This window comes from Chrysochloris asiatica, unplaced genomic scaffold (genome assembly GCF_000296735.1).
Source record: "Chrysochloris asiatica unplaced genomic scaffold, ChrAsi1.0 scaffold00020, whole genome shotgun sequence".
NCBI lineage: Eukaryota > Metazoa > Chordata > Mammalia > Afrosoricida > Chrysochloridae > Chrysochloris > Chrysochloris asiatica.
Window position 1 is genome coordinate 22,946,315 of NW_006408538.1, and position 26,779 is coordinate 22,973,093.

At 42.7% G+C, this 26,779-nt stretch overlaps 1 protein-coding gene across 31 annotated transcripts in view; it reads right to left on the reverse strand.

The window, feature by feature from the left end:
• The window catches only part of KCNMA1 (potassium large conductance calcium-activated channel, subfamily M, alpha member 1), a 1,077,241-nt gene that overhangs the window by 295,209 nt on the left and 755,253 nt on the right, over window positions 1–26,779 (reverse strand). For all 31 annotated transcript variants that reach the window (XM_006837432.1, XM_006837421.1, XM_006837418.1 and 28 more), the window contains 3 exons: window positions 23,854–23,936; window positions 19,322–19,391; window positions 12,336–12,491 (listed from right to left, as the gene is read on the reverse strand). In XM_006837432.1, coding sequence (XP_006837495.1) covers window positions 12,336–12,491; window positions 19,322–19,391; window positions 23,854–23,936 — 309 coding nt within the window. The remainder of the gene's footprint in view (window positions 1–12,335; window positions 12,492–19,321; window positions 19,392–23,853; window positions 23,937–26,779) is intronic.

Consider the following 26,779-nt stretch of genomic DNA (forward strand, 5'->3'; position numbering starts at 1 on the left):
CTGACCTTGAAGTTCAAACAACTTTGCAGTCTGACGCCCACAGCATCACCCCATTAGCTATTAGGGAGATGCATATTAAAAACATGAGGTGCCACCACACACCTATTAGAATGACTAAAATAAAATACTGACAATACCAAGTGTTGGCAAGGAAGTAGAGTGGGTGAGCAAGAGAACTCTGGAAAAGACATTATCTGATTTTTTAAAAGTTAAATATACACTTATCCCATAATCCAGCAAACCAACTTTTAGATATTTATAAAGATTACATCTACATAGACTTCTACACAAATATTTCATTACTGTATTCCTGCCAGTGTTGTTGAGTTAGTTATGACTGAAGGGTTTCTGAGGAACAGTAGGTAGGTTTGAACTGCCAAACTTGTGGTTAGTAGTCCAGTGCTTAGCCTACAGCATCACATCAGGACCCAAAAATGAAAGCAACCGAAATACAGTTGAAGGGATGACTGGATAAAGAAACTGCAGTATGTCTATAAAATGCCACACTGTTTGGCACAGGGAACAATGAAGTATTAACACAGGCAACACTTGAGTGAATCACAGGAGACTTACACTGAATGAAAACATTTATGTGAAAATGCTACATACTGTATGATTCTAATTACACAATATTCTCAAAAAGAAAAGTAAGGAACACCACAATGACAGAAGACGCCTCGGTAGTTGTCAGGGTTAAGGGTCCAGGGAGGCTGTGACTATAAAGATGGCATTAGGGGTTTGTGGGGTGGTGTTGGTTGAACAACTCTAAATATGTGTAAAGATGCACAAAATCATATACAAAAATTAATTTCACTGTATGTTAATTTAAAAAATAAAATTAAAGTTAGAGATATCTAGATATCTGAATTCTAGTGCGTCTGCATACCTTAAGCAGTCCTGCTGTGGTGCTGTAGGCTAAGCACTGGACTGTTAATGTTGACGTTAGTGGTTCAAACCCTCCCAGCTGTTCCTCTGAAACCCTTTACAGGGTCGCTCTGAGTGGCAACCGGCTCGATAGCACTTTGACAACAATGACGATATGCGTTAAGCACTATCTATAGTGGGGGGAAAATTAGAGCGCCCTGGTGGCACTACAGGAGAACGTGGAGGTTATCTGCTCCCTTAAACATTTACAGTCTCACTAACCCTATGCAGAGTCACTGTGAGTTGGAATTAACTCAGTGGAAGTAGATTTCATTTTTTACATGTAAGGGAAAATGGTCAGAAGAAATGCTTGGTATATTCAACTGGATTTTTCTACCACCCTTGAGATCTTATCTATTCTGACATGGGTTGAGTTACTTGAATACTTTTATTATGATCAGAAAGAGTCTGTCAGAAGTAGGATCTGTTAGACATTTTTCTCTAGAGATTTCCCTTGCTCGTTTTATTAGCATTGTTTATCCATTCTGGAAATCACTACTTCTTTACTGCTGCCTTCTCTGTGTTGAAGTCCATTAGAAACTCTCTAATCCACTCATTCCTTCACTCAGATGAAATATAAACACTTCTGGGCTTTTATATGGATCTAAGCTTTTTAGCCTTATTACATCCCCAGCAAATTAGCTGTCACCTCCCTCCCCTGCTCAGCTGCAGCACTTGACTTGAATAACAAATTTCGGGTCAAGAGAAAAAGTACTGATAAGGTATAGTGGTAGAGGGTGGGGCAGTCAGACAGTCTTATCTTTGGAAAAATATCTTCATTTTTGTATCACATAGATTGGCATGGTTGAGAGAAATCCACAACACTATGTTTACAAATATTGCAAAGTGGTTTCTATTCTTCTTAAGAGCTACTGATTTGACTATTAAGAAAAAAATAAAACAAGCAGTGTTTATATTTGAGCTATTTTTCTAGGGGAAGAATGTTTGTTGTTTTGTTGTTGTTAAGTGTCGTTGAGTCGGTTCCAATTCATAGCGACCCTGTATAGGGTTTTCAAGGAGCAGCTGGTGAGCTTGAACTGCCAACTTTGCAGTTCAGGATGACTTTGCAGTCCAGTGCATTAACCCACAGCGCCACCCCAGGACTCTAGGGGAAGAACATACAATAGTAGAAAAGCGCTAAGCTAAGAACCTGATGATGGGATGGTGTTCTGACCAAGGGTTTACCATTTCTCAACCACCTATGCAAGCAGAAGTAAACTTCTACTCTCTCAAATGAGCTCGCCAAACTGGTCGTATAGATGCCCTAGTGGAATTGTGGCTTGCTTAAATAAATGTTGGGCTGCTAACTGAAAACTTCCTAGTTCAAACCCACCGGTTACTCCATGAAAGATGAGGTTGTCTGTTCCCACAAGTATTTAGAGTGTCAGAAGCTCTGTAGGACACTTCTACTCTGTCCTTGGTCATTGCTGCTGTTGTTGATGACCATTGACTTAGTTCCGACTCAAACTCAGTATTGAGTTTCCAAGAGTGGCTGGTGGGTTTGAACTGCTGCCCTTACCAATCTAGTGTTTATCCCACAGCATCACATCAGGGTTCTGTTTTAAAGGGTTACTAATGGTTGGACACAATTTAATGGAAGTGGTTGGGTTTGGTTTGGGGCTTTCTAGATGAGGAAGGGTCAGAGAGACGAGCAGCTCTGCACCAGGCATCTTTTCTATATTGTTGTCACATTGTTGTCACGTGCCATTGAGTTGGTTCCGATTTACAGTGACTCTGCATAGGCTTTCTGAAGAGCAACTGGTGGGTTTGAACTGCTGACCTTGTGGTACGCAGTCCAGTGTTGATCCACAGCACCACACTCAATAAATGCTGTGCTATACAATCAAATGAAATGCTACAAGAAACATATATATCTTGTAAAATGTAAAGTGCAATGCAAACTTAAGTTTGTTGTTGTTGTTAAGCACCACTGAGTCGGTTACAACTCATAGTGACCCTGTATAGGGTTTCTGAGGAGCAGCAGGTGAGTTCGAACTGCCAACCTTGTGGATCAAACCAACTTTGCAGTCTAGTGCCTTTGCACAAAATCCCTGCTGGATCAATCAATGTCGGGTCCCAGTTTTACATCTCTCAGATTTGTAGAATAGTTTCCTCGAGGTTCTGGGTCCCTCATCTCTGTTTTGAGCACAGATTCACTTTGGGTTCCTTTTAGGTGGTTGTTGTTGTTATGTGCTGTCGCATTGGTTCCGACCCACAGTGGCTATTGTTATTGTTATTAAGTGCTATTGAGTCAGTTCTGACTCAATGGAACAGCTAGTGGGTTTGAACTGCCAACCTTGAGCTGATCGTTCCAGTGCTTATCTGGGTAGTGGGAACCAATAGATTTAATAATGAATTCTGAGTTTAATCCTTATGGTCTATGAAACATTTTGCGATTCGAGCTTGTAAACTTCACTGATAGAGGATGGCACTCAAAAAAATTAAGTTGAAAAGTTGGGGGGAATGGGAAGCCAGGTGTAATCAGCCCAAAGAAGGGAAGGTGGACTCAGAAATGAACACAATTACCACAAGGTCAGCAGTTCAAACCCACCAGTCTCTCCTCAGAAGCCCAATACAGGGTTGCTATGAGTTAGAACCTACTTGATGGTACTTAACAAGGGCAACAAATTTGGAAAGCGTTCCTTTTGCTATTTAACCAGTAATTTGGTCAATAAGATGAGTCTAATTTCACTTAATGACAATTTCCTGCCTGCTGAGAAAGGTGGGGTGGCAGCTCCTCCAGAGAAGGTTCATTTTAAGTGCCGGCATTACAGTTTCTGGGCTTTGTCCTCTGTTTCTATGTTATGTAATCTTTCTTTGCTGCTCTCCCCTTTGTTCAGCATGTGCCAAAAGCCAAATAAAGGAATCCACATGTGATTACAGCTATAAAACCAAAAGGAAAATATTAGACGAAAATAAAACATTTTGGGGTTTCTAAGTTTGTTTTACCTTTAATGCTAGGCAGACAGTTTACACAAATCATTTTGCTGCAAAGTAAAGAATAATGAGTTAAATGTGTTCCTGTCACCGTTAATCATGTCCGTTTGGCTTTGACTGACCAAACATATAAGACACATGGAATGCCTTTCTAATCATATTTGAGGGAAGGAAAGGAAAAAAGGAAGATGGGGAGGGGAGTTTCAACTTCATTTTATTCAGAAGTCCCATTGACATTTTCTGGTAATCTTCTAACATGCCGTATGAACTACTCTTTGCTAATAATGTTTGCCTTGAGAATTTGTAAAGGTCTGAGAACTCTTTAATTCAGAGCTCTAGAAATTGCCAGGGCCATAGGGGAACGGAAGTCCTGTTAATAGTTCATGGATTACTTCTCTCTTTATTTGAAGTCTTTTCCAAGTAGGTACCCTGCCTGCAGATGGTTGTCAACGACCTTCAGCCAAGTGAGGGGCACTGGGGGGATGGACACTGAAGCCTCTGATATTTAATAAGAATCAAGTAGGAAGGAAAGGGAATGGGCAGCAACATGGATCCAAATGTGATACTGGGGGTTAACAAATTCATTTCCATTCATGGGGGCTTATTTTGATTTGTGAATTTAAACAACACACTAACTGGATTTTCTGGCAGCAGATATGGTTTATAACCAACTCTAACCAGCCTCCAAGCAGTCCTGGCCAAGGATTATAAAGGTTTGCATTTCCTTCTGCATGAAGTTTGAGTTCTCTAATTTGGCAAGGGGGCTGTGTACAGTAGCAGAGGAAAACACTGTCAGATCCCAAATCAGGTCAAATTTGAAGCGTCTCTGAGTCTTAGCTCCACCCAGCTGTCTATAATAAAGGTGACTGTTGTTGCTAAGTGCCGTTGAGTCGGTTCTGACCCGTAGTGACCCTGTAAAGGGTTTCCGAGGAGCGGCTGGTAAGCTTGAACCGCAGATCTTGTGATTCAGCTCGATCTTGCAATCTAGCATATTAACCCACAGAGTCGCACCAGGACTGAGAAGCTAAAGCTAGTGGGAGAAATGAGGAGGTGAAGAATTTGAACAGCAAATTTCTAACCACAGCTTGGACAGACAAAGTCAAGGATTATAATGAAATATGAGAAGACCTGGGAAGAACACGCTCAGCATTTCTCAAATTGAAAAAACTGAATTAAAAACTCAAACTTTGACTTGAAATAGTGAAGGATTCTATGAGCAAAATACTGAACGGTGCAGAAAGCATTAAAAGAAGATGGAAGGAATACACAAAGTCGCTGTATCAAAAAGAAACGGTCGATGTTCAACCATTTCAAGAGGCAGCTATCCAGTTTCCTCATTACTTGATTCAACTAAAATTTACTGAATGTTTCTTAGGTGTAAGAGGTGTCTTTGGATGGGACTCAGTTGCTAACTAAAAAGTTGGTGGTCTGAGTTCACTCAGAGGCACCTTGGTGGTCTACTTCTGAGAAACCCACCATAGAAACATGACGGAATTCAATTCTACTCAGAAACAGATGAGGCCACCAAGAATTGGCTTGATAGCCACTGGAGAAAAATTTAAGAATCAGATGCTTTTCTAGGTACTCAGAATTTAGCTAGTGCTTGCCTTCAGGATGCTTACAGTCTCTAGGGAAGAGTGGCAATCAATGACAAATAACAAATGACAAATGTCATGCAGAAAATTAGCAAGGAGAGTAGATAAAGATATGAATGTAGAGAACGTGATACTGTTTTCTAAATGCATTTCTGACGTTTTCAGGGAAGATATGTCTCATTGAGAAATTAACATCGAACAAAGGCACAAAGGCTAAAAGAATATGAGGAAAGGAAGTCATTCACTATCTAGGGAAGGGTCCAGCTAGAGGGTACAGCGTGTACAAATGCTTTGGAACCCAAATCTCTAGAACCCTTAGAACCAAAGGCAGTGGGGAACTTGAGAGTGTGTAGAAGAGACATCAGAGAGGCCACAGCTGGCATGCTGCTGTCAGGCCTTCGTTCTGGTGAGATGGAAAGTCACGGAGGGATTTTATGAAGACAAGTGGCAAGATCAATCCAGCTCATGTTCTAGAAGAATCCTTTGGGATGCTTTGTTGAGGACAGATCAGAGAGAGGGCTACAGGAAAGCAAGGAGACAAGCTCCAAGGCTGGTGGTCCAATACGCTAGGAGAGAGATGAAGGTAGTTGAACCTGAAGGAACACTGGTGGTGGTGATAAGCATTCATATTCAGAGTCATTCAAGTGGAAATGTTGAGTAATAGCTGAGGAGATGATCCTGGGTTTGGGGGATCTGGGTGAAGATGTAAATTCGGGAGTCTTCTGCATATGTAAAAGCTAGGAGATTACCAAGGAAGTGAGTACCATTTATTGGGAACATTGAGCCACTGATGAAGGCTTTCTGGAGAGGTCCCTTATCACAACATCATTTGTGATTGAAGGGACACAGACTTCAGGTACTGGAATAAGTGACAGTTTGCTTCTCACTTATACCATTAGGATTTCATTTTCCAGACAAACCCTCTGCCCTAGTACCATTAGAGCTCCCTGAAAGTGGAGACCCAAGTGAAGAAGGCCAAGGTTATCAGATAGAGCCCTAGCCCCATTTCAGAAAGCCTGCCAAACTCCCTTGTCCATACATTACCATTCTGGTAAAAGATTAATTCAACTAGGAAATGATTATGAAATATACAGGCTGGGTATGTGTGTGTGTATATATGTGTCATGCAGTCAGTTCTGACTCATAGAGACCCTGTGTAGGGTTTCCAAAGAGCACCTGGTGGATTTGAACCAGCAACCCTGTGATTAGCAGTCCAGCGTTTACCCTACAGTGCCACACCAGGACTCTGTGTGTGTATATATATGTGTATAAAATTGATTGACTGAAAGGCAGAGTTAAAATCATGAGCAATCTGGGGAACTATTTAAATGTGCTAAACTAAAAGACTCAATGAAGATTGAAAAGAAATTTTTTAAAGGAAACACACAAACTTTTCACAACTTAAATCCATGGAAGCATCCGTTCAGAAATCAAATGATGTACTGCATTGGGCAAATCTGCTACGAAAGAGCCCTTTAAAGAGGCAAAGAGCTAAGATGTCACTTTGAGGACTGAGGTGCACCTGACCCCAGCCATGTTATTTTCAGTCACCTTATATGCACACCTGGTGTAGCTCTGTGGGTTAATAAACTGGACTTCAAAGTCGGTTTGAACTGCAAGGTCCAATGGTTCAAGGTCACCAACAACTCCTTGGAAACCCTATACAGGGTCTCCATGGGTCTGAACTAACTCAACGGCACTTAATAACAACATATGCATGCAAAAGTTAGACCATGAATAAGGAAGTCTACAAAAGGGATGCATTTGAATGATGGTGTTGATGAAGTATAATTAATATAAGACGGGCTGCCTGCAGAACAAAGGAATCTGTCATGGAAAACGTATGTTCCTTAGAAGTGTGGATGATGAGACTTCTTCTCACACACTCTGGATATGTTATCAGGACAGTCCAGTCCTTGAAAAAGACAGAGTGCTTGGCAAAGTAGAGGGTTAGAGCAAAAGAGGAAGACACTCAACAAGATGGACTGACATGGTGGGTACCATCAAGTAGGAAGGATTGTGAGGATGAAGCAGGACTGGGCAGTGTTTCATTCTGTTGTACATCGAGTCACTATGAGTCAGAACCAACCCCACAGCACCAAACAACAACAAAAGCAACTACAAAGGAAAGCTAATTCTAGTAAGAATAATAGTACAATTTATAAAGATGTTAGGTCAAGCCTACTTCAAACTGTTGTGTGCCATTGAGACAGTTCTGAATCATAGTGATCCTGTATAGGGTTTCTGAGGGGCAGCTGGTGAGCTTGAATTGGAGATCTTGCAGTTCAAACCAACCACGCAGTCCAGCACATTGACCCACAGCACCACACCAGGACTCCACACCACACCAGGCAGTAGTGGGATTCGAACCTGAAGAGACTGGAGCCTTAGATTGCTCGGCCATGCTCAAAGTCATAGAACTGTGTACACACACACACACACACACACACACATACACAAGGCAAATTTACTATTGATTTCTTAGAAATATAATTTTTCAAGGCTCATGAGTAGATTTTTCTCCAGATTACCTTTCCTTTTCACTGTTTTTTTTTTTTTTAATCTAAATTGTTATGCGGGTTAAATTGTGTTCCCAAAAAAGGTTATGCTGAAATCTTAACCCCTCATTATCTGTGAATGTAACATTATTTGGATATGCGGTCTTTGAAATCAGACAAACACTAAACGCTATGCAAACGCTAAAATGCACGTTAAGAGTTTGCATAAGACACTAAAACTAAGCTAAAATGCAAAAGAAATCAATGGATCAAAAATTACATTCAAATGAAGAAGCTAACTGTTATGGATTGAATTATGTATCCCCAAAGTAAGTGGCAAGAAAAAAAAGTCTCTCATAGCAGGGTGCAAATATTACCCCTCAATAATTTGGACTAAAAATGTAAATAGATTCCCAAAAGGTTTAGATCAATTCACTCATTGATGGTATGTCCCAAATAAAAACTAAACTTTCAGGGGTAATGACTTTGGCTCATTAGGATTAGGGCCCTTAGAGTCTTTAGGGTCTTTAAGGTTAGGATCTTTGATAATGATTACGTGGGGGATAAATAAGTATCCCCATGTTTTGAAGTACTTTTGAGTCGGTTCTCTGTTGCAATTCCCATTTGCCAGTGGTCCCTGTCTCTCTTGTTAAATTTTACCACCCACACTTCAGTCTTGATTTCTTGGTCTCATGTATACTAAAAGTCCTGGAGTCCTGGTGTGGTACTGCAGGATATGCACTGAATCCTAAGGTTGGTTTGAACCACAAGGTCAAGCCTTGTGGTTCAAACAACAACGTAACGGACGCCTAGTGGAGCACCACTGCACTTGCATCTATGATGTCACCCCTGTTAGAGTCTTGTCCCTCTTCCTCTCCTTTGAGGACTGGAAGGAAACAGATGCTTCACCAACACCAGGCGAGGGACAGGGGAAGCTCACTCTTCCTTTCTGGCTTCCACAAACCTTGGTGTTCTCACAGGACAGAGTTCAACCAGCGCTTCAACCCTTCTCTCGACAAGTAACAAGTCTACCAGTCACGAGGGAAGTGCTAGGGAGTTCTCCTCCGTAAGTCATGGAAGTCTGAGTGAGGACAGCAATATTTGTACACAGTAATACATTTGAAGCTTTCCATTTCTTTCAGCAACCCTGGTGGTGGTGGTGGTTATGTGCCGTGGAGTCGGTTCCGACCCATAACGACCCTGTACAGGGTTTCCGAGGCTGTAAATCTTTACAGGAGCAGAAAGGCTCATCTTTCTCCCGCGGAACAGTTGGTAGTTTCAAACTACTGACCTTGCGGTTCGCAGCCCGATTCATAATCCACTACGCTACCAGAACTCCTTGTCAGCAACCCCACCACTCAGTAAATCCATCAATAAATGCGAGGGCTTTATGATTCCCAGAATGGGAGGTGATAGAGAAAAAATACCAAATGAACGAAGTGGGGTTTGTAAGGCAGTCACACAAAGCCCACAATATTGAATAGGAGCATATGAATAAAGCTTTCCCAATCTATATTTGAACTGCTGACCTTGTGGTCCACAGTTCAGTGCTGGTCCTCTCCTATAGCACCACACCACAAGTTCATAAAAATATATTTGTTGTTGTTAAGTACAGTCAAGTCGGTTCTGACTCATAGCAACCCTGTATAGGGTTTCTGAGGAGAGGCTGGTGGGTTTGAACTGTGGACCTTGTGGTTCCCAGTTCAGTGCTGATCCTACAGCGCCATACCAGGTATATGTATGTGTATATACATAAGCTATATGGTGGTGGTGGTGTGCTGCAGAGTTGGTTCCAACTCTTAGCAACCTTGAATAGGGTTTCTGGGGCTATAAATCTTTACAGGAGCAGAAAGCTGGTAGTTTCGAACAGCTGGCATTGCATTAGCAGCCCTACTCGCAACCCACTATTCTACCAGAGCTTCATATATACGTGTATATGTATGCTGTTGTTGTTGGATGCCATCGAGTCAGCTCCAACTCATAGCAACCCTGTATACCGACCTTGCAGTTTAAACCAACTTTGCAGTCCAATGCATTAGCACACAGTGCCACACCAGAACTCCATATATATGTACATTGCTGTTATTGTTAACTGTCGTCAACTTGGTTCTGACTCATAGTGACCCTGTATAGGATTTCCAAGAAGTGACTGGTGAGCTTGAGCTGTCAACTCTTAACTACAAGGTCGGTAGTTCAAACCCACCAGCTGTTCCTTAGAAACCCTATATAGGGTCGCTATGAGTCAGAACTGACTCGACGGCACTTAGCAACAACAATACATATATCAAGAGAGATGGAAGACAGACAAACCTTGCAATTTGCAGATCACTGAATATGTGTCTCAGAGATTCCCAACCCAAAGACCATCTCATGCCAAAAGGCCATGTTCAGAGAGCGCCTTCCTAACATGGGGAAGTTAGCCCTGGAGAGAAAGAACATGGTAACATAACCCTTGGAGGGAAATGTGTTTTCAGTTACACCAAAGCCTGGCTTTTCCCACAGCTCTTCTTCAATAGGAACTTGGCAGTAGGATTAGCTTGACTGGAGGGAAGTTCTGGGCTGTGGAGGTGAGGCCCTGTAGGGTCTTGAGAGAAGCTGGGCAGAAGTTTTCCCTATTGGTAACGACACTCAGGAACCAAGCGTCACAGAAGTTTTAGAAATTTTCTTGACAGGCAGCTCTAGTTACCATTCAGGCACCACAAAATCAAAACATACGCATGGCAAGTGCCCCATCTGTGGTGGGCCCCGCCAAAGTTCATGTCACATCAACACAAGGAAGCAGAGCCCAGCTCCTAAGGCCATGTGGTTGGCCCTGTTGGCAAGCCCCTACTGGAAGAAACCACTAGAGCTTGGCTGGAAGAGCCCAAGGAGCTGTCTTGGTGACAGTCCTTCATCCAGGGTCTGAGTTTTTCATGTTGACTATGACACATGGCTACTTCTGGCTGTGGGAGCTTGTCCCTAAGCATAAGACACAGCCACACAGACTGCCCTGCTGCCTACATTTTGCATTCAGCATCACTTAAACAGTGGGACAGCTGATGGACTAAAGTCAGTCCTCATTTGCAAGTCGAGTTCGAGCTGGGAACGCTCCAGTTGGAGTCATCGGGCATACAGGAAGTCTGAGAGAAGGATTTTTAAAACCCGGGTATTAATTGCTATGAACATACTTAAAGTGATTCAAGGTATTTCAAAACCATTTGTTCTTTGATGTAGAGCAATGTAAAATACTTACTGGTCTAATTTAAATGATGCAAGTAAAAAGATTCAGGGCCTAGAAAACAATATGGCTCTGAGTAATACAACTCGCGATCCCCAGAGTGAGCACTTGGGCAGAGTAAGTCAGCCACAAATACCCCATCCTTACCTATCCCTCTCACTCCACTCAGGCCCGTTCCCTCCACTCCACAAAACAAAGAACCGCTGGATGTGGGTGCAGAGGCAAAGAGAACAAGGACTAGAGGTGATGGAAGGGCATCTGCCCCCTTGGTGGTACCCTGTGGTGGTACACTCGTTCTCTATGTTATGAATTTGACATGATAACAGGATGAAGACTGTAAACCCAGGTCCTCAGCCAAGTGCCACCAAATCACAAAGACCCAAACTAGTCACTCTTGCTGCATTGGTTTGCCACGGTGACGGCCTAGGGTAAAGACTAACATTATGTTACCCTGGACTCTGCAGTCAATGCCTGGAAGCACACATCTGGACAGGCGAGACCGTCCTCTCCTGGCCAGAGCTGCTGCAACAGGCAGTGACCACTCTGGAGGCTGTGGAGTGGCTGCCCTGTCAGCTGTTGGGGCACACAGTAGACCAGGAGACGAATTCATCCAGACTGCCTGTCTCCCAGTGTCAGATCCCTACTCCGGAGCAGCCAGTTCATTGTTTCACTCTCCATTCAGCCTTGTTGGCCTCCTTGATTGTGCAGAAATAAATAAATGAATTAAGTTGTTGGGGTTTGGGCTTCAGCACAAACACATGGTCTGCATTTATCCTCACAGTGAGAGGTCCTCTAGCCACTTGATGTAAAAGAGCTAAATGATAATTCTTTTCTTTAGGCGCTCCAGTGCCATATGGAATATATATAAATCATATTTTTGTTTTAACAGCGGAGGCTTTGTTGATAGATAAACATGTGGTTTATCTAAAAAAAGACAGGATCGCGCTTTGAACAATCATTTAATGGCCGTGGATGTGCCAAATAAAAATAAAAACATAATTTTGAAAGCAGCTGGCCTTGTGCCCAAATCTGTAACAAGGAATTTCTCCTTAGCCAAAGTGGTTAAAGCACACCGATCTGTTTTGAGTTTAAGCTGTGCTCTCTACTCAACCCTACGACAAATTGAATCCTGGGCTAATGCGCTCTAATAAGACAAGACGTTACCTTTATGAATGACCTCATGGAGAAGAGGTTGGCAAGCATGGTGGAGAGGCCTTGAGCCAGGCAGCTTTGGGCTATGAAACCCAGCTTCAGTTCCGCGAGGCAGATTGCATCATCCCCCTCCTTCCAATTCCAGCTTGGGATGTTTAGCAGATGGGCCTGTGGAAACACAAACAGGTATGAGATTTTTGCTTTTGTGAATGTTCAATTGTTTAAAATCTCCTTGGGAGATTCAGCAACTGCCTGGATGGCTCCAGGTCACTGCAACCCATCTTCTTTTCTTTGTCTGATGTGTGAATTCAGCTCTTCTATTCCTCAGACTTCAGTCCTTCTAGAACACTGCTCTTGTTCCTTTCAAGCCCTGGTCCCTACTCTCAGATTTGCCAATGAGTCAAATCGAGCCCAGAGGAAATGTCTTCTTGTGACAGACAGATCAGCCCATGTGACTAGGACGTCTGCCTAAGTTGTTCATAAATTGGCTCCTCAAATCGACTGTGAGGTGTCAGGTGCCTATGTAGTTGACTGCTTCCTTTGTACTAGCCTTTCCGTTATCCTTGATCAATGGTCTTCAAACTTGAGTGGGCCTCAGAATTACTGTGAGGGTTTGTTAAATCACAGATTGCTGGGCCCACCCCTCAGTGAGGCAGGAAAAGGTATTACTGACAAGCCCTAAGTGATGCTGATGCAAATGCTACCCATCTGGGGACCACACTTTGGAAATCACTGCCCTGTGATGATTATCACAGATGTCTTACAGTCTCTCTCAGATGGCCTGGTCCTATTAGGCCAAAACCAGAGACAACGGCACAGAGTCCTGTTGCTGTTATCATTTTCAAGTGGCATGAGGCAGAAAAGCAAAGATGATAGATCGAAAGAATCAAGATTCAAAAAGTTCTCTAGTGTTGGGAAGATGGGCAAAAAAAAAACCCCACCACCAACAAAACAACAAAAAAAGAAAGGATTTTAAAGGTCTTAATGTCAAGTACAGAATTTGGGTTTAAAAAAAAAAAAAAGTTATTTAAATTCAAAATAAGAACACCTAACTTGGCAGACACGAAACAAAACAAAAACAAAAACAAAATAATAACAAGACAAAACAAAACAAAAAAAACCCAGCAGCAATATAAAATCAAAGGTAAAAACGTAAAGACTAAGTCTATAGTAAGCACTAGACTGCTAAGTGCCAGGTCAATAGCTCAAATCCACCAGTTGCTCCTCAGAAACTGTCCAGTTGCTCCTCACTATGAGCCAGAATTGACTCGATGGCACCTAACAACAACAACAAGTGTACTGGTAATTAGGCCCCAAATAGAGGCCAAACATGTGACACTACAAAGAAAGCCAATGCCTTCTTGTTAGAAATGGTCTGTGGGTCAAGGGAAATAGCCCATGACAAATACCATATAACCTTTATGACTTTAAAACCAATCAGCCAACAAGCAAAACTTTCGAAAGAGGGTTTTGCATATCTTCATGTGGCATCAGCATATGAAATCCATACTTTTAAGTCTTGGGTCTTTCCTATCCCCATCTAGTATGAGTTCTTTAGATATATTTTACGTGTTTTTAAACAGTCAAGTCAAGTTGGTTCCATCTCTCAGACTTCAACAGATTTCTTTTGAGAAGACAAGGTGAAAGTGACAAAATCTTAAAGAGAAGTCTACACGTATGAAACAAAGAGAAGAGATTGACCAGGAACTCAAATTCTTTGTTTCTAGCAACTTTGTCCTTTGACATTTGAGGGAAATATGGGTCTGATGGAAAATTCCAGAATCTAGAAACAAATCATTTCTAATTGGAAAAATTAAGTGGCAGGAACAGGGCCTCCCCACTGTTCCACACTGGATCGACCTCACTGAGACAGAATGTTAAAATAGGTGGTCCTGGGAAACCAAGAGAAAATCTTCGCACAACTTTGAAGAAGCTACCAGGAGAACCACAGGTCATTTAAGAGGATACACTTCTATACTACTATCTAGGGTTAAGGTCCTGGGTGGCATCTGTGCTCGACTACTAACCTAAAGTTTGAAGGTTGAAACCCACCCAATAGCACCACAGAATAAAGGCCTGGAAATCTGTTTCTGTAAAGATTATACCCAAGAAGACCTTATAAAGCAATTTTACACTGTCATACATAGGCTGGTGGCTGTGTGCCGTAGAGTTGGTTCTGACCCATAGCGACCCTGTACAAGGTTTCCAAGGCTGTACATCTTTACGGAAACAGATAGCCTCATCTTTCTTCCGCAGAACAGTTGGCAGTTTCGAACTGCTCACCTTGTGGTTCGCAAACCGATTCATAACCACTATGCTACCATGACTCATAACTGATGTTTTTTTATCCAAGCATGTTAGAGTTAGGAGTCCTGATGTGGCATTGTGGGTTAATGCGCTGAACAGCAAGGTTGGTTTGAACTGCAAAGTCGACAGTTCAAGCTTACCAGCCACTTCTTGGAAACCCTATACAGTGTCACTATGCGTCAGAACCAACTCTACGACATTTAACTACAACAACAAATAAGTGTTAAGAGTAAGAAAGCTCAAAGAACTTGTATCTCCATTGGGGCAATGAGGCTTGACTTCCAGGTCAGAGCCCAGGGCCTCTTTCACTAGAATGTGCTGTTGTTGTTAATGTGCCATGGGGTCAGTTCCAACTTACAGCAACCCTCTACAGGGTTTCTGAGGCTGTAAATCTTTACGGGAGCAGAAAGCCTCATCTTTCTCCCATGGAACAGGTGGTAGTTTCAAACTGCTGAATCTGCTAGGAAATGGAAAACCCATTAATGGCAAAATCACCAGGAATGACATTTTTCTGTGATGTCATAAACCATTCTTTTCTTGAAGAGCTTCACACCATTGACACTCAAATCAGAAGACACCTACACCACCTTTCTTCCAGGTACAGAGATGGTCAGGCTAAGAGTGTTCCTCATCATCAAGTTCTCTGTTGCTTTTTGGGGTCATCAAGACAATTCCAACTCACAGTGACCTCAGGCAGCAGAACAGAACGGTCCCATTGGGTTTTCTTGGCTGTAATCTTTATGGAAGCATGCCACATCTTTCTCCCTCAGAGGTGCTAGATGAGTTTGATCCAGCAACCCGTCATTAGCCAAGTGCTTATCCATTACATCACTAGGGTTTCTATCATGATGTTTCCTGCAGTTTTTAAAAAGATCCACCATGGAAAATACCAGTCCATTTATAAAGGTTGCTCTGCAAAATACAGCTTGGCTGGAAGGGCTGTAGCGCTATAGAGGTGGCAGTTGGCAAATTCTCCTCAGTTTGCTGGCTGCCTAGTGACCATGATTTGCGCCCATAAGGTTGTCCTGTCTGTGACAGAGCTTAGATCCCAAGGTCTGAAGTCACACTGGGATGCTAAAATGCACAGATGGTCAAATGAGGACTAAATGAGATAATGGATGTTGAAGCTATTTAAAAACCATAAAATATGATGCAAATGTCTCTGATTGTTATGATGACAAACTCGGAGCCAGCTTTATATGGAGGGAAAGTAGACTTCTTCCCTATATCCCTATAGCCTAGAATACACTATCATTAGATCATGTTGCTGTTGTTGTTAAGTGCCATTGAGTTGGTTCTGATCCATAGTGACCCTGTATAGGGTTTTCAAGGAGTGGCTGGTGAGCTTGAACTGCCAACCTTGCAGTTCAAATGGCTTTGAAGTCTGGCTCATTAACCCACAGCGCCACACCAGGACTCCATCATTACATCATAGGGGATTGAAATTCTATTTATTTCAAGCCCAATATCCAATTATGAAATGAACTATTTCTTGGAACACATCCCCAGTGACTTAATTTTGTACACACACACACACACACACACACACACACACACACACACCATGGTATTTCCTGAAAATGAGTCTTAAAGGTAGAGGTCTCCGAGCATCTAGTGACAAGAGAAGCCAAAAACATTTTGAAAGGGAAAACAGAATGTTGGCATTAGTTCAGTGGTGTAATGGACCTTAGCCTCCACAACCCTGAGACCAAAAGAACAAGATGGTGCGCCCAGCTTCCAGAGTCAACTGCCCTTAATAGAGTAGGGAGGAAATGTGGAAGAAAATGGAACAAAATCAAAATCCTAAGAGAGACCAGATTTACTGGCCCGAGAGAAACTGGTGGAAGCCCAAGACTATGGGCCATACTCACCCTATAGGCCTGCAACTGAACTCATCTTTGTGACGCAATTTTGCAAGTCTATAAGGTGAACATTAATACTTGGGAGGCATGTAGCCCTTAGAACAAGCAAGCAAGCAAGATGAAAAGAGTGGCATTTGCCCAAGGAAAAAGTTAGGAAGGGTTAGGAAACAAGAAGGACTAGAAATGGGGATCAAAGGGTAGAAGTGGGATAGGCAATTTTACATTTACATTTTACATTCAATGACATGAAACAAAATGCATATGAATTGTTGAATGGGAGATTGATTTGCTCTATAAACCTTCACTCCCTTCACAATAAAAAGTTAAAAAGAACAGAAAATGCTGAAAAGAGAAGTAGAAACATCTTAGAAGATACTGTCAAACTGTGAAGTAGAATTAAGAGCATCCATTCAGATTTCTCGACTTGATGGAACAACAACAACAATTTGGATTTCTACAAGAAATGAGACAGCAAACAATGCCCAGCGTACTTTCTTTTCTTATGTCTAGAAGATGATGAATAGTCTTTCCTCCACCCAATGGTATGGTAGAGAAAATTCCCCTTGTTGTCATTGTTAGATGTTATCAAGTCAGCTCTGACTCATGGAGACCGCATGTACAACAGACCATCACACTGACTGGTCCTGTACCCACTTCAGGACTGTCGGTATGTGTGTGGCCATTGTTACTGCCATTGTGTCAACCCATCTCACCGAGGACCCTGCACTCTACCAAATACAAAGTCCTTTCCTAATGACGTGCGTGTCCAAAGTAAGCAATCCACAACCTTACCAGTCTCGCTTCTGAGGAGCCTTCTGCTTGTGTGTGGTTCTTCAAAGACTGACTAGTTCATTCCTTGGGGAGTTCATGGCATGTTCAATATCCCTCACAACATCATATATAGTTCAAATGCATTCATTCTTCTTCGGTCTACCTTTTTCATTGTCTAACTTTTGCAAGGGTATGAGACAACTATAAAGACTTGAACTTGACTTAGGTGTGCCTTAGTCATCATTCCTCCTTAGTAATCTAACAGGGAAAGATTTCCTTAAGTGACTCTTCCTAACCTTGAAACTCAAACAGATTGGGGTGTTCTAAACAAAATGTGTTCTGAGTAGTCATTTTGAAAAGGTGAACATCTTCACCCTTCACCACTGTTTTGGAATAAATATAATGCAGAAATTTGTGAATGGCATTCAGGTGGCTATGACCACGGTAACACTGACCAAGGGCTGCCTGAATTCCAGGTTGGTTGAACTACTTGGGAGTTGGATAAGAATCACAGAACTAAAATCCGTTTTTATTTCTTGAGGGTGCTACATGAGCATTAACTGGAAGCAGAAATAAAGCAACTGACGTCTCTTTCTAAACATTACAGCATTAATTTTCCTATTCAATCTAAACTCAGCTAAAAATCTCAACAAAAGCTTAAAGGACTCCCACACCAAATGAAATTTCAAATCATAAATGAAAGGAGAACGTGTTCCCTCAAGAGCTGTCACCAGCCACACAGCTTTGCTATTAAAATTCACTTCCACCTACATGGGCTTCCATTAAAACAAAACAAAACAGCTTCTCTGCACGGAGGCTTGTGAATTACCAATATTCTCACTTTCTCTCTTCAGTGTCCCTGGGTTTTCTAGAAGGTAAACAACAGGGAAATGTGACCTTGGGTGTCCACTACCTAGCCCACCGGCTGGAGAGAATCGCATTCTGCAAGCGAGCCACCTGCTGAGGGTGGGGATAATGGTGGTAGTGAGCAGTCATTCTGAGTGGTGGGCCAGTTACCAACATTAGATTCCAGTCCATGATGTCCTCTACACGGTGAAATGGGTCAGCATTTGCTAGCAATTAAGCACTAATGGCACGAAGCGGGTGCATTTGGCACAATGGGATCTTCTCTGGGTCACCGGATTGCCCATTTTGTAAGGAATATGGCCAATCAACTGGGCGCGCTCTTGCTCATAACCCAGCCGGAGGTGTTGTGTTCATACAGGACACCTGACTCCAGGGACTGAGCAGTCTCCAGCTGCGAAATGCATCATTAAGGCGATAACCAGCTCCATGTCAGACAGAAAATGTGCCACCTTCCCTCCCCCAAAGCTGTCTACCTGGGAGTGCACTAGCAGGCTCAGAGAAGGGCCATTGCCTTCAGATGAGGGATAAATACAGAGAGAAGTAAGGCACAGAGAAAACACCCACACGGACTGACCTTTCCAATAGCCATGGGTAAGCTGTCACACTGGGGAACTCTGTTCCGTGTCATCCTGGAACAATAGCTATTTCCCAAAATTCATCTGTCCACATTGTCACTTGACTTTGAGAACATGTTCCACATTCTCCACCTAGAGTACATTACCTGTCTTCAAGTTCACCTGGTCTCAGACGTAGAAGTCACACTGAGGCACTTTCTACAACTTAAGTGTTCAATCTCTGCAGCCACAAAATACTATATCCATTGTGCTATACGCTAGAGTGAGACCCACGCAACCAGAATCCAATCACTGTTCATAGAAAAGATGACTGAGGACTGAGTGCTTGGTGGAATTTAAGACTGGATGGGACCTAAAAACACGCCAACTTAGGCATCCAACAAATGCAGACATCAAGAGTTTCCTTCCAATGCCCAATGGCAAGCTAGGTGTCTGAGATATAGAAAAGTCCTAGGAAACTTTCCATGCACTAGACCTCTGCATCCAGACTTTTGAGTGAGACTGTGTGTATGCATGTGTGTACATGTATGTCCACATGTGTGCATACATCGCTATGGTTAGGAAGAAGAGACTGGCCCCGTGCCTTTGGGTCCGGGCTAGTCTCTTGCTGTCTTACCTTGTTGTGATACTGCAGCATCTGAGTTATGATCCTGATCTTCGGATGGTAGTTCTTTATGGAGATGACTCTGGAAAAAAGAAAGAGACAATGCTGAGAACTCATCCAAGAGGTGACTGATGGGAAGGTTCATTTGATGACCTCCACATGGAGGTTCTGGTATGGCACTGTAGGATAAGCATTTGACTCTTAACTGCAAGGTCAGGGAGTCAAAACCACCAGTTGCTTCTTGGAAACCCTCTACAGGATCGCTATGAGTGCGAACTGACTCAATGGTATTTAATAACAACAAGTGGAGATGAGGGGTTCCCACACTCAAGGCCCCTCACAAGAGTTGCAAGCATGAGGCTAATAAACTGTCTTTCTACCTCCCACATCATACTTATTTTAGTGAAAAAGAAAACACTGAACCACCACAGAATCTGTCCTGGGTCTCCATGATGCTTTGGTGATGTGTGTGTATGTGTGTACTGGGCAAGGGGTGGGGTTCTGGAGCAGGGGTCTCGAGTATATTGCATACATCGGCATCTGAAGCTGGTTGAAATCCTGGCACGTTCAAGGTTTCCAATCTCGCATGCCCTAGGGATGAGTCCAGAAACACCCTGCTGTGGAATTAAATTCTCCAAGATAACAACTTGAGATGACAGTGACAAAGCAAGCAGCATGACAGATTAATCTCATTGTCACACGCACTTGGCTTCCCTCCCAGCATGAGCTCCCAGCTGTACTCTGGAGGAGAGCAACTCCTCAGCCATCAACAGTCAAGAGCATCTGAAAGATGACCCTGGGTCAGAGGTAAGGACCGAGGCTTTGCAGAGGTTGAAGTCTGGTGGGAACCACCTCCTCAAACATCCCTAAATCAGCATTAACCACCGTCTGCCTCCATCCTTGCCTCAATTCCCATGTCCACCTTTGGGAAGGAATTAATTCATCGTCCTATGGCAGGGTGCTAACGGGATGCAAACACCTGGGTCCAGTTGTTACGTGCTATCAAGTCAGTTCCGACTCATAACGACACTATAGAGTTCCCAAGGAGCAGCTGGTGAGCTTGAACTGCCGACCTTGAGGTTCAAAATGCCTTTGCAATCCAGCGCATTAACCCACAGCGCCACACCAGGACTCCACCTGGGTCCAGGCATTTATACTAATGACCTGGATGACCTTCAGGAAATCCCAGGGCTCTCTGTGCCTGTTTCCTCATCTGGACGTCAGGGATAGCAGTACCTGCTTTATTTACTTCACAGGCTTGGTATGAGCAGCAAATGGGAGACCAGATGTGAAAATGCTTTGAAATCATTAAACCCTCTCTCCACATGTAAGTGATGTTTTTTCTCATTACCAGCTCTGTCAGAGGTGACATTGTGCATTTCCTTCTGTGACAAGAAAGGCTAAAGAATGGAATTCCACAGAAAGGCCCACCCTCTAAGCCTGATCAGAAATACTGGTGTATTTATTATGACCACTCCACAAACTTCCCACCAAGATGTACTCTACACACCATAGCCATCCCTTTGTGTGCAAAGACACTGGAAAGCAAGGCAGTGGTAGCTCTGTTTGAGAGCTGCAACTTGTGAATTTGAGGCCTGGAGTTTTCTGAAGCCTCTGCCTATACAAATTCACCCTGGACTTTATGAATGTGAAGGATTTCATTTCAGTTTCTCAAAAGTGTTGCACTGGCTCATGTCTATAGCAAAGGATGGTGGGCCCATGTCACTCTTTAAGTCCGGTGAACAATATCCACCTGTTCTCTGCCTTTACTCATTTCAAATGTATCTTTGACTTTCATTTGTTAAGGGGCAGACTGGTCTCATTAAACTAAGAAGTAAGGAGAACTAGACGAATAAAAGGAAGGCAGAGTCAACTTTTAACTCTGAGTTTCCTATTTCCCCTGGCTCCCTGAGTCTTAATTCTGGTTCTGGTTAATGAATTGGTTGGTTGGTTGGTTATGTGCCGTGGAGTCGTGGAGTAGGTTCCAACTCATAGTGACCCTGTAAGGCTTTCTGAGGCTGTAAATCTTTATGGGAGCAGAAAGCCTCATCTTTCTCCCACGAGGGTAATATTAAACATCAGAGTCCACCTTTGTTCAGTCACATTTATGCCTTGGTATCCTGCTAATCATCTGGCTTTCTACACAAGGGGGGCTTCAAAAGGTTCATAGAAAAATTCCATTATCCTTTCATTCCATTTTCCCATGAACTGGTGGAAAAGGAAGCACTTGTCACTTCCGGTCACAGCTTAAAAGCAAAGACAAAGGAGGAGATGTTGGCACCGTAAAGATTCAACCCTCATGGAGGTTTTGGGGCAAAGGGAGGGGAGTGATTAACCTTACAGTCTAGGAACGGAGGTCCCTGGGACCGTCAAAGGAGAAGAGCAGAGAGTGGGACCCTACCCAGAGAAGCAGTGATGCCAGGGATGGAGGCAGAGATGATGACATGGGGAGATGGAGTGGCTGGAGACTTTGGATCTGGAGAGAGAGAGGGGCAGTGTGCGGACAACAAGGGGGCAGGTTTGCAGGGTATACCCTTTGGTTGATTGATGATGCATGGAAGGGCTGCAACCATGGCAAGGAAACAATATATGACAGGATCAATGTGAAGCTGATGTCCTCCCATGTAAACTATCACGTAATTCACAATAAAGCATTAACAAATCAAAACAAAAAGATTCAACCCTCAGCCTCAGGTAGATGCTCAGGATATAGTAACGAAGCTGCAGGTATCAGGAAGCTCTGTCTAGACAATAGAATGGTTGTTCACAATTAGGCAAGAGCTTCTGGGAATGCAGTGGGAAAGAAGAGCTTTCCCTTACTTCATCTCCTCTCCAGAAAGTTCTCTTGAGGAGGCCTTCCCACCTCTGCCAACTATACTGCAGCTCATACTAGAGAAGAAAGGAATGCCAAAGGGACTTTCACTGGAGCAAAACATCTCAACTTTTGGTCAGTTCGCAGTCACAGGGCATTTGAAATACGGCCTGAGGAGAAGCAAAATCAGAACCATTTTCTTCTGAGATGAGAAAAACACTAAAAGATGGAACTGGAGTCAAGATTGCATTAATGGACCTAACCCATTTTCAGGAAATCCATAGGGCAGTGTGTTGTCTAAATAAGTTTGAGAAATCACTATAGAACATTGTTCCTGAGATTCATATTTACACCGGGGGGAGGGGGGGCGGAAAAAAAAAAAATATATATATATATACACAAAGTCGGTGGTTCAAGCTCACCAGCTGCTCCTTGGAAACCCTATACAGGGTCGCAATCAACTCGAAGGCATTTAACAATAATATATATATATTGTTGTTGTTGTTGTTAAGTGCCATCGAGTCAGTTCCGACCCATAGCGACCCTGTGCAGGGTTTCCGAGGGTGTAAATCTTTACGGGAGTAGAAAGCCTCATCTTTCTCCCATGAAGTGGCTGGTGGTTTCAAACCGATGACCTTAAGGTTCGCAGCCTGATTCATAACCACTACGTATATATATATATATATATATATATAATTGTTATATAGATATAGATATATATTATATACATCTATATATCTATATATCTATATCTATGTCTCTCTCTATATATATATATAGAGAGAGTCCTGTTGTGGCACTGTGGGTTAATGCACCAGATTGTAAAGCCATCTGAACTGCAATATCGGCAGTTCAAGCTCACCAGCTGCTCCTCGGAAACCCTAAATAGGAACTGACTCGACGGCACTTAACAACAACAACAACAACAAGTATATATATACATACACACAAAAGCCCTAAGAAGACTTTCAGTGAAGAAAAACAAACTAATTTTGGGAAACTGGTTGAAACAGGATCCCTGGTGGCTCTGTGGTTAAAGCACGCCTCCGCTAACAAAAGGCCAGTGGTGTGAACTCATAAGTGTCTCCGCAGAAGGATAAAGGCAGTCTGCTTCCGTAAAGACTGACCGCCTATTTTACAGGGTCTGTTTGAGTTCGAATCAACTCTACCACAATGGGTCTGGTTTTGGTTGGATTGAAATAAGCTTTAACGGTGAAGGAAGTCCTTTTTCGAGGGAGAAAGGAGGCTACAGGTTATTAATCACATGTTATTACACATTTGGGGCTCCACAGCTCTCTGTTGTAGGGGGATACCTCGTATATTGTAACATGATCTCTGGCCTCTACTCACTAGATGTTGGTAACAGTTGTAACAATCAAAAACGTCCCAAGACATTGCCAAATGTCCCATGAGGACAAAGCGCCCCAGATTGCATCCCTCAGGTCCACTCCCTCTTAGGGAAGAGGTCCTGGAAGGGGGTGCTTCACCCATCTAAATCTGTCTTTCCTTTTCTAAGTATTTCATACCTACGCCACTTGTGAGTCTAGAGCTCCCAACTGTTAAGCACCGTACCCTTCTCACCCACCACTGCTCCCCCCAGGTAGGCGTATGCGCAAGGTGTGGGGTATCTTGGGAGCAGGGAGTTCAGGAGGGATGGCCCTCTGCAGAGGACTCAAAGGGTCTTAAGTGGAAAGCTGAGTGCCATGACCCTCCCAGATCCCCTTGAGCTTACCTCATGATATTGGAGGCATCTTCAGCATCCGGGTCAGCGCAGTATTTATTGGCAAGGATTAGGCACGCATCTGCTGACTCTATCTAAGACATCAAAAGGAAAATCGCAAAATATAAAGAGCAGTGGCTGGCTGCAGCCTCTCTTTGTTGACAGCTCTAGGGGAACTTTCTAGTGCTTTATACTGGAAAGAAAATATCACAATACGAATCCTCAGAGATTTTAGTTTTGTCAAAAGTGTGCTGAAAATTCTTGTTATGGTATAAAAATTTCAACTTGTTGCTTCTGGAGGGGACATCATATTCCTTGATAAGGGATACTTTTCATTTGGCATAGTCACTTACGTGTAGGCTTTCTAGATTTCTCTAAATTAACAATTAATTAAGCTTCTCAGTTCCTTCCCTTCCTTATTTTCTCGTGGTCTGAAGCATCATCCTAATTTTCCCAGTTGGGACATGTATGTAGCAAGGTGAAACCCCTCTGGCAGGTTAACAAGTGAACAATGCTGTTGGGGATTCAGAAATTCAGACTTCCAAGTCCTTCATCTAACTGTTTTTCACAGCTTTATTTTTCTGTGGAATAAGAGGGGGTCAGATAGCAGCTCCATTTTCTTCAGTATACAATTATTACTCAGATATTCAAAAGATCACAAATCTATATGTTACATACGATCATATAATATAATCTACTGACTTATTTAGGAGTTCTGGTAGCGTAGTGGTTACGAATCGGGCTGCGAACCGCAAGGTCAGCAGTTCGAAACTACCAGCTGCTCCACGGGAGAAAGATGAGGCTTTCTGCTCCCGTAAAGATTTATAGCCTCGGAAACCCTGTTCAGGGTCGCTATGGGTCGGAACTGACTCGACGGCACTTAACAACAACAACAACAACAACTGACTTATTTAGAGAAATCAAACCCCAAACTCCAAATCCATTGTCATCTAATAGATTCCACCTCGTGAAGGCCCCATGTGACAGCGTAGCGTTTCCTTGCCTCTAATTGTTACAGAGTTCACCAGGTCTTTCTTCACAGAGCAGCTGGGTGGGTTCCAGCTGACACCTTTTATGTTAGCACCTAACTGCTTGTGTCACCCAGACACCTTGAAACACGAGCCAAAAAAATCCTTAAAGAAGATCATGAACTTTATAATGCTGATATTTGCTTATATTTAAATTACGTCTATGAACAATAACATATGGTCTCATAAGACTTCACATTAGGATCATGTGTGGATACTATTAAGATTACTTGGACTGTCTACACAGAATTCTCATTCTGGCTTAGGTCAGTAATCTGTCCTACTTGGCATTTTATACTTCATAGACCCTTCTTGCATTTGAGGAAGGGTATGGTCTCCTCTGTGTGGTGCTGTGGGCTAATGCGTCAGACTGCAAAGTTGCTTGAACTGCGAGGATGGTGGTTCAAGCTCACCAGCTGCTTCTTGGAAACCCTATACAGGGTCACTATGGATCGGAATCAACTCGACTGCACTTAACGACAACAACATGGTCTCCTCTGCAGTACCAAGTTAAGAAAAAAACAACAAAACTATTGCTAAAATTCATAGAAACCTTTATTAAACAGAAGTATCTAAATGTGAAGCTGGTATTTGTCAACATATCCTCCATCTAGCTCAATGCACTTCTGAAGGTGGTGTTGCCATCTTTCTAAACCTTTCCAGAAGAATTCTGTACTCTTTGATATTAACCATATCAAGACAGTAGCTTTGGCATCCTTGAGGGACTTGAATTGTCTTCCTGTTCACAAAACCTTTGAGTTTTGAGAATAAAAGCAAGTCTGAAGTGTCAATCAAGGTTAGCACTGTGGGTGGATGAGGTAAGGTTTCCCAGTGAAATTCTCCTAGGTCTGTACTTGCTCCACTTGAAGAATGAGCAGGTGCATTGTCATGATGAAAAACATTCCCAGGTACCCCTTTCCTGGTCTTTTTCTGACCAAAGCAGTTTTCATTTTTCTTAAAACTTCCTCTGAATAAGTCCCATGATTCTCCTGTGTCTTTTGAAAAAAAGGCATCAAGATTACCCACTCTGTAATCCCAAAATACAGTTGCCATAAACTTTTGAGACGACTCGTCAGCCTTGAATTTAAGTGGCCTAGCAGATCCTCTCAGAAGCCACTGCTTTGACTGGACCTCTTCTTTGAAGGCATCCTAATGACACTTAGACAAGTGTATTATTGAGAGAACTTGTCTGCAACCAACTCCTGATCACAGAGACATGTTTAAACATGTTTCATTAGGAATAAACCTATGCATATATGAACTGGAACCCAAGTAGCAATGCTTTTTGACTTACTGTCAGATATCAAAACTTGTTTCTACTTTTCCTTAAAAGTCCAAAAAAATTACCGAAATCCTTTGGATTACTCATATGTGCCAATTAAATTATTTCCTTAATTACGTAATAGTCAGTGTGCATTTGCACTCTAGTGGTTTCAGAACGTTCATGTTTTCCCACTGGCATGTAAATACTGAGCATGCTTCCGAAATACATGTAAAATGAGTAAATTGTTGTTGCTGTTGTGATGTGCCGTCAAGTCAATTCTGACCCATAGTGACCCTGTACAGGGTTTCCAAGGAGCAGCTAGCTGGTAAGCTTGAACCACCAACCTTGCAGTTAAAATGACTTTGCAGTCTGACACATTAGCCCACAGAGCCACATCAGGACTTCAAAATGAGTGAATTACAGATGCCATTTTGTTGTATCCCTTTCTCCTCTAATCCACAAATGTACTTCACTCATCAACTTGTGAGAAGGCAGATTTGCCCAGTACCAAATACTATCAGGTTATGTTTTTGCACATAAAGTCTTTGATGGAAAGAAAAAAAAAGACTCAAAACATTTTCTGGCTTATTAAAATTGTATTTTATCCTCCATCCTGAGTAATCCGTACAGATCTCAAAAATAAATG